This window comes from Humulus lupulus, chromosome 2 (assembly GCF_963169125.1).
Source record: "Humulus lupulus chromosome 2, drHumLupu1.1, whole genome shotgun sequence".
Lineage (NCBI taxonomy): Eukaryota > Viridiplantae > Streptophyta > Magnoliopsida > Rosales > Cannabaceae > Humulus > Humulus lupulus.
In genome coordinates, this window is record NC_084794.1 from 195905815 (window position 1) to 195914035 (window position 8221).

At 33.5% G+C, this 8221-nt stretch overlaps 2 protein-coding genes across 13 annotated transcripts; both read right to left on the reverse strand.

The window, feature by feature from the left end:
* Positions 1-1846: 1846 nt before the first annotated feature.
* LOC133818848 (uncharacterized) lies at positions 1847-5756 on the reverse strand. Of its 12 annotated transcripts, none has more exons than XM_062251952.1 (8): positions 5536-5738; positions 5336-5415; positions 4510-5133; positions 4279-4392; positions 3590-4129; positions 2731-2871; positions 2419-2496; positions 1847-2308 (listed from the first exon to the last, which is right to left on the reverse strand). In XM_062251952.1, exons 5-8 carry the CDS (start codon positions 4094-4096, stop codon positions 2186-2188), a joined length of 849 nt encoding a protein of 282 aa, XP_062107936.1. In that variant the 5' UTR covers positions 4097-4129; positions 4279-4392; positions 4510-5133; positions 5336-5415; positions 5536-5738; the 3' UTR covers positions 1847-2185. The 12 variants fall into 12 exon arrangements, 7 of the variants coding, with proteins under 7 accessions (XP_062107936.1, XP_062107935.1, XP_062107938.1 ...); XM_062251951.1 differs by having other exon boundaries at positions 4279-4416; XM_062251954.1 differs by lacking the exon at positions 4510-5133.
* A 249-nt stretch (positions 5757-6005) lies between these two features.
* Positions 6006-7859, reverse strand: LOC133818849 (pentatricopeptide repeat-containing protein At5g08305). Its single transcript, XM_062251956.1, has one exon. The coding sequence runs from the start codon at positions 7627-7629 to the stop codon at positions 6157-6159; it is 1473 nt and encodes a 490-aa protein (XP_062107940.1). The 5' UTR covers positions 7630-7859; the 3' UTR covers positions 6006-6156.
* Positions 7860-8221: the final 362 nt, after the last annotated feature.

The following is an 8221-nucleotide window of genomic DNA, read 5'->3' on the forward strand; positions in this document are numbered from 1 at the left end:
CCTGCAAAATAAGAAAGTCGGGTTTCCATACACAGTTAACCTAAATTATATTTTTTTATTTAAATCGTATCAAATATATTATATGGGAAAATCAGATTCATTATGTATATATATATAGACTCAATCCTTTGTATTACAGCTTCTGTCCATTTTAATACCAAAATTTAAACTTGAAAATTTCAAGATGACTATATAGCCCATACTAAGCCCTATCAATCCCTATATTGTACAATTTCGTGAAAAAGCCTTCAATAATGCTGACATGCATTGCCCAACACCCTTCTACCTTTCCAGCAGAGGTTGCTACATTAATCACTTACACCAATCACCTATTACCACGTCCACTCGTTTATCCAATATGTTTATAGAACCTATCCTAACCACCACTTCATTGCATATCCTAAACACTTTGGAAACCATTTTCTTCCCCATTTGGACCCCTCAACTCAAACTCTTTCTTCCATTTTCTACCTTTGTACTATGGCCATGTCATCGGATGACTCCATAGACTCATGTAATAGGGAGTTCCAAAACACAGCCCCTGATTATTCACCATTAGACATAGGAGAGCTTGAGGGTTTTAGGCGACCCCGTGTTCGAGTTGCACCTGAAGACCCTGTCAAATACATCAATGGCTTAATAAGCCAACTTGATGAGGCAGACTATGAGATCGGCCACCGTAAAGTGCAAAACCGACGAAGGGATGAAGAAATAGAGCAACTTCACAAGACTAAGGCAGAGTTCATAACCGCCTTGAAAGAAACTCAAACACATAGGGGTGATTTGGCTGCTCAATTACGAGCAAAAGAGGAGGAACTCCAAGCCTTATTCAAACGTTTACAACAAGGATTGGCCGACTTGAAGACGGAGGCTATGCACACGTACAACGAATTACTGGACATACGTATTGGCTAGATTTTAACGCATCATCCCAACGGACAAGATTTGACTTTCACCACTCCTTGAACACCCCTTTGTGGTACTGATCACATATGATTTCCATGAAAGTTCACTATGTTAAACTTTCACAATGTATAATCGTTTCATTATTAACATCTTTACCCTCTAAAAACAGGTTAATATGCTATGCTTCAAATATTATTATCGTTATGTGCCACTTCACTTCTTTAAGACCTTGATATGTTTAATGGAAGCCCTTGAAAACTATATGAGTTGTTTTTTCAAGTAATGACCATCCCCAATTAAGCAAGGACAAATAATGAAAATTTACACACTTCAATAGTACAACAAAAAGTCATATGAACAAGGCAAAGACTGATATTCCACTGTTGATGTCAATGCCTGCAGGGTAGCTGATGTCGCCAACTGCACTGCTTGTCAATTGAGTGCTTCCTATGCAGGGGGAAATGGCACAAAAGGAAAACAAAAATATGAACATCAACTTTGCTTATATTTTGGTTCCGAAAAAACTGAAGCTGAAATCAATTATTCTTTCACTAATATCATAATGATGCAAAAGATTGGCTACTTCTCCAGCAAAATTTCCTCACAGAAGCAAAGCCAAAATTGCCCCAATTAATCATTCAGGTTTATTCTTCATTATATGAACACAATACCAACCTTTGGTACAATGTCTTTGCACTTCGAAATATAAGAGTTTGAACAAATGACTTCTATACTTCTCGGTCGCTCATCATCGTAAGAGTGGTGTCTATTCCCCGTAACCAACTTTCATTTTCCCGTAAAACAATTCATTTACAAATCTAATTTTATGTGTTTAGAATAGGAGGAGTGAAATAGAGAAGACCTCCCATTTTATCTTTCTCAATTTAACAAAAAATATTCTTAATTCTCATTTCACTTTCCTTCCACCAAACAGGGCAACAATCAAGAATTATGCTGCATTCCTAGACATGTTTGCAAAATTTAGAACCCAAACAAGCTGATTCAAATGTACCCTCGCAACTTCTCCCTATCTTTGTTGTTAACATAGATGATTACAAAATAAAAAATAAAACTTAAGTAAAATTCAACACTAAAACACTACCTCAAACATTATCTATATGTCTGAAGACTGAAAAATTTTCCTAATAATTCTTCTTTGTTTCTTATACTTATTTACCCTGAGCCAATATTTCTGTCGCCTTTTTTTACTTGAAAATTTTAAAGAACCTAACAATTTTTCCGGAGATCGACACCACTCCATTTCATGCACACTAGAAGATTATTTTCTTAATACATTCTCATAGTGACGTTTTGCATTTTCAATCACAGTACATCTTCGGAGATTATTATGTCCAACCAACAACTCTAATGCAATCGCAAGTCGTTCCCCATGTGGATCAACCTAGTGCATTGACAAAACAAAAAAATCAACACTGAAACATAAACCCAATAAATGATTCAATAAAATTAAGTAAACAATATCAAAACAATATTATCAACTACGAAACACACCTCCCCACACAGACTATTTCCTTTAGCAATACATTTCATGTACTTTATAATGCAAACACCACAGTCATAGTCTCTCCTCTGATGGGGTAAACAAGGTCCAGGAATTATCGGCAATTTGGAAAACTTCCATCCAGGACAAAAATTAAGCGCAATTTCCATTGAAAACAAATTATCCAACCATCATAACTAATCAATGTATTAAATTTAAACAAAAAAAATTGATCAATAATTACAAAAAAAATTAGTCAATAAATTAAAAACATAATTACAAACGTAATCAACTATAATTATTTTCGTATGTAGAAACATTACCACAGCAATCAATAATTCATGCTTCTGCATATGTAATGAAAGAACTTCAAACGAGTCCCATATAGTCGCAAAATTTTTCTTCAAATCAATTACAACTAATATCCAGTGATTATTCACCAAGTAAATTACCGGGACAGCTGCCTACATAAGTTCCAAATAACAAAATTATTTGAAACATCTAAATAATACACATATCACAAATTGTATTTCGTTTTCTTTCAATAAACATTTCAAATAAATCATTAAAATAAAAACATACTATACCCGTTCAATCCACAAAATCAACTCATTCCATGAACTATCGTCTTCGGTTTCAGAGCTCTTTCCAAAATGACCAAATAAGGATTTTGGCAATCCATAAACAGTTACTCAATCAAAAAAATTGTTATTGTCACAATTAAAATCTAACAAATAATTTTTATTTTTAACAAAATACTTGACCGGGATAAAAACTAGGGAGAAACAAAGTTCCACCAAATCTCCTCAACTTTAAATTTTCCATGGTAACAAATGATAACAAACAGGAATACGCATCAATGATCTACAAAAAATTTAATAATAACCAAATTATTAATACAAACACATTTCATCAATTATATACATTAGAGAATCATAAAAAAAAATTGTACATAAAACCTTTCTATCAACATGATATTCTGGCCTCAGACTAAGCAAATGTACCACTTCCACACCATAATATCCAGTCTCTACTAACAAATTACTTCAATATAACAAAATATATTATAAACAAATCACTAAAAACCGCAACATCAATTGGTATCCACAATACCTTTATTTATATATGAAAAATATAAGTATATCTTTAAATGAAAAATTAAAGTGTATACCATCCTCTCACCTCAGGATCAAACACGTATAAGGCGGAACTAAAATCTTCTTCACTCAACCGATTAGTTAAACTGAATGTCCCAACCTTCAAACCCGAGGTACTATTATAGAGTTCAATCATATTACCAAAACTTCTCTTCCATAACCTTTGTTCACCATCTCTGCTACCATTGATGGTCTGTACTTTACTTAATTTGTCAGTTTGTACCTTATCCACCCCCGGTCTTCCTCGTTTGTATTTATTATCAACTACTCCAATCTTGAACTCCATAATCATAGGATCAAACTTTGTTTCAATAATTCCATCAAAAGACGACTTCCAAAATTCTACTTCTCCACTAAACTTTTTCAAATAACTACCATCATAATTCAATTCACCATGTCTATCCTCTCCCACAATGCTACCTAATTCAAGCACCTTCAACATCCCATTAACACCCTTAACTTCTACCATCTCTTTCTCTAAATTTTCTAATCTACAATAAAGTTCACATATGCTGCCAACAACATCATTCATATCAAATCCACCCACCACCTTTCCAATGGATAACTAAAAAAATGCAATTAACATTAATTAATGACAACTCCACCAAAAATTAAATTAAAATTACAGAACAAGGTCAACAACATAAATATATATATATATATAACATGTCTAACAATAAAATTCCATATGCATGTTCAACAAAACTAACATACCTTCGTACATCATAATCCCCCATTCTTTTCAATCTAATCTATCATGTCACTAGTTTCAGACTCTGACCACCAGGATATAGGACATACACTTCTGTCTACAAATGACACATTGGACTGCACATGATGAAGAAAAAAAACCTACAAATTTCAAAATTAATACTTTATCATCATGCACATATAAAATTATTTACAATTAAAACAAGCAAGTTATTCCACTAACATTATAATTACCTGCAAAAAATACAAGCACCCACAAACAAATTGAGATCTCCTTCTCTTTAAGGCACTCAAACCCATCATTAGAAACTTAAATGACATTGAAGCCCAATTAATTCTTCTAACACTTGCAAAGTCACGAAGATCCATTATTGGGAGCTCATACTCTCTCCCAACATAAATTGTTGTATTTGGCATTAAGAACACACTAAAAAAAGCAAAAATTGATGCACAAATTCCATATCACACTTCCCATTACATTTTAACTTTTCCTCCAAAGAGCTTATCAATATCCTATCACCAATACAATTACCACATTTCGAATCTAGCAGGTGTTCTCCACCATCATAAATACCAACAATATAAGAAAATAAATGGTTGTTCAATTCAATAACCATTCCATTCAATTTTAAAACACCATCACATACATTGACTTTATCAACCAACCATTGAATAAGTTTCCTCTTCAAACTACATTTTCTTAAACCCAGTAAGCTACCAAACCCAATCTCTTTAATTGCAGCTTTTTGCTCGCTATTAAACTCACTCATCACAGACATAACTCTACTAGGAGAGCACTGACTCCATATGGACGATGCCTTTCCCTCATTAATATCAACCATTAATTTCTTTAGAAAACTGCAAGACATACATAACCTCAAATAAATTATATCCACAAAAACTACAAAATAACCATAACAGATAATTAATATGTTAACCAAATAGAAAGCATATTTAACTAAACTTGCAAACGAAATTCATAATCTTTAAATAAAAAATAAAAAAAATTCCAAAATTATAAGATTCAAAGAAAATACAACTGAAATTAACAAAACCAAACCTCTTCAACAACTCGACACCCAACAAATTTGACAAGAAAAAACATCAAATATGCCTTCATCCTTTTCCACTTGCTTAGATCTGCACAACAATCCATCAGATATGCCTTCATCCTTTTCCCCTTGCTATATATACTATTATTTAAACTAAGTAATCTATTCTTTATTTTATCAGTAAAAACTACACAACTTTATAAATTACCTTGGATGAAATCTCAACTAAATCCCAAAATGCAGGAGAAATAGATGAAATGGAGGATTGACATCTGAAAATCAAATGAAGAAGATCATGTCGAATGGAGAAGATGAAGATAAGTATATAACCAACTTCCTTCTCTTATTGTGTCGATCGCAGACCCAATACCAATTACTTTACCAAATCATCAAATAATTTTAAAAGACCACATCCGGTAACCAGTTTTGCCTAATCTACTTACCCCTACTACTTATTGTCAAAATCAGAGCCATTGACCTATATGTGGTGATTCAATCCTAGGGTCATAACTAATGTGAGGTTTGTGAAATCTCAAAAGGACATGTGGGACCGAATAATTTGCCTTTATTAAAATATGTTTTAAATATTTTAAAATTAATTTAAATTAAAATTTATTAGAAGCGGACATGTGGCAGGATGTTTTAAAATTTAGAGGGCATTTTGGTATTATTGAAAAATTTGTTAACCAAATTGAGCTAAACTACTATTTTATTCTGATATGTAAATTCTGAATACTACATGAGTATTAGGGTACCAAAACTAACTTTGCAAGAATACAGTGTACCAAATGAGTATCAATCCTTATAACAATACTCGAGAAATATTTGTTTACACAAAACTACGACCAGGTGACTTCTTAACTCCTCTCCTAGTCATGGCTTCTCTCATCCTTCTTGCTTCATCCCACTGCTGGAAAATAGCATAAGCATTTGACAAGCCTACATATCTACCATCATGATCTGGCTCCACCTCTATAAGCTTTCTACCAACTATTTCTGCAAGATCTAGTCTTCCATGGTTTATACACCCACTCAAAAGAGCACCCAATATTTCAGCTATTGGCTTCATCGGCATTTCAAAGACAATTTGAAATGCCTCAGCAACATGTCCTGCGCGTGTTAAAACATCCACCATACAAGCATAGTGCTCACTCTTGGGTGTCATGCCATTTTTGTTAAGACATTCAAAGAAATACCATGCTTCCTTTACCAATCCTCCATGACCACAAGCACTCAACAGACATAAATACGTAATCTCATCTGGGACAATTGGAATCATTCCCATTTCCTTAAACAGGTCAAGTGACTCTTTTACCAAACCATGTGTGGCTAATCCTCTAATCATTGTATTCCAAATCAAAACATCGGTTTTTCTCATTGATCCTCCACGAAACAATTCTAAAGCATCATCTATTGCCCCACACTTTGCATACATGTCCACAAGTGATGTTCTCAGCACCAAAGTAAGAGGCAATTCATTCTCAACTATATAATTATGCATCAATCTCCCATTCTCAAGTTCACCTGTGTGTGCAATAGCGCACAAGACACTCACCATTGTCACCTCATTTGCTTTGATTCCCACATACTGCATTCTCTTGAATAAGGTCAAAGCCTCCAAATACTCTCCATTTTTAACATACCCATCAATCAAAGAACTCCAAGACACAATATCCCGGTCTGGCATCAGCTCAAACACTTGTCTTGCCGAATTCATATCCTTACATTTTGCATACCCATCCATCATGACAGTCCAGGAAACCACGTTTCTTTGAGTCAAATTATCAAACACCTTGCGTGCATATAGAATATAGCCGCAACTAGCATACATATGAATCAAAGTGTTTTGGATAAAAATATCAGTCTCATAGCCATGTTTGGCAACCAAAGCATGCACTATCTCTCCAAACTCTCTCTTCAACAGGGAAGAAGAGGCCTTTATAAGAAAAAGATAAGTAAATTGGTCCGGCTTGACCCCATTTCGCAACATTTGGATGAAAATCGAAATCGAGCGGTTTGGATTTGGGCTCTTAGCGTAACCTCGTATTACTATGTTCCAATTAAAAGTCGTTGGATAGGAGAGCTGCGATAGAAATCGAAAGGAGTAATCGGCACTGCCCATATGGGATAAGGCCGAGAAAGAAATGATTTTGGAGGCGAAAGAATCATGTTGGTGAAGTCCATAAGTGAGTAGAAGAGTATGAATCTGCTTAAGCTCAGCCATTGATTTGCATTTTTCAAGAAGAGCAAATAGGGTTTGGGATAAGCTCGCATTTTGTATGGGCAATGGTGGTTTTAACATTTATGGAACTGAACAGGGAGTTTGATCGTTCTCCAATGATTTAATTGGATAGGAAGATTAGTAGTACTTAACATTTGGAACACACAAATGGAATGATAATCCACATTACTTTGTCTGCTTTGTAAGTTTAGCTTTAGCAATGACTTTACATTGGAATTATAATTCCTTCCAATGGTGGAATTTTCATTCAACAGCTGAACAAATGGAAAGACATTTCCTTTGTTAATAAATAAGAGGGCTGCTAGGGCCCGACCTTATTTTAGATAATTTTATAGACATATATATATATAATTTGACACGTGTATACTGATGTGCTTTTTAATTACTTAAAGATTCATTTTATACTATTTAGTTTACCACATCTACATATATATACTCATAGTTTTCTCTTGAGCTTATAGTTTTATTAAAAATTCGCAGTACACTTATTTCATTTTATTATAATAATTAATTGATTTGATACCTTGTTTTATTCGTTTCTTTTTTGCTTCCTTTTCTCAATGTCACGTTCCCACATATATATATATATATATATATATATTTTATATATAATAGAAGTTTTTTGTTTTAACAATTTTTTATTTTTTTTTAA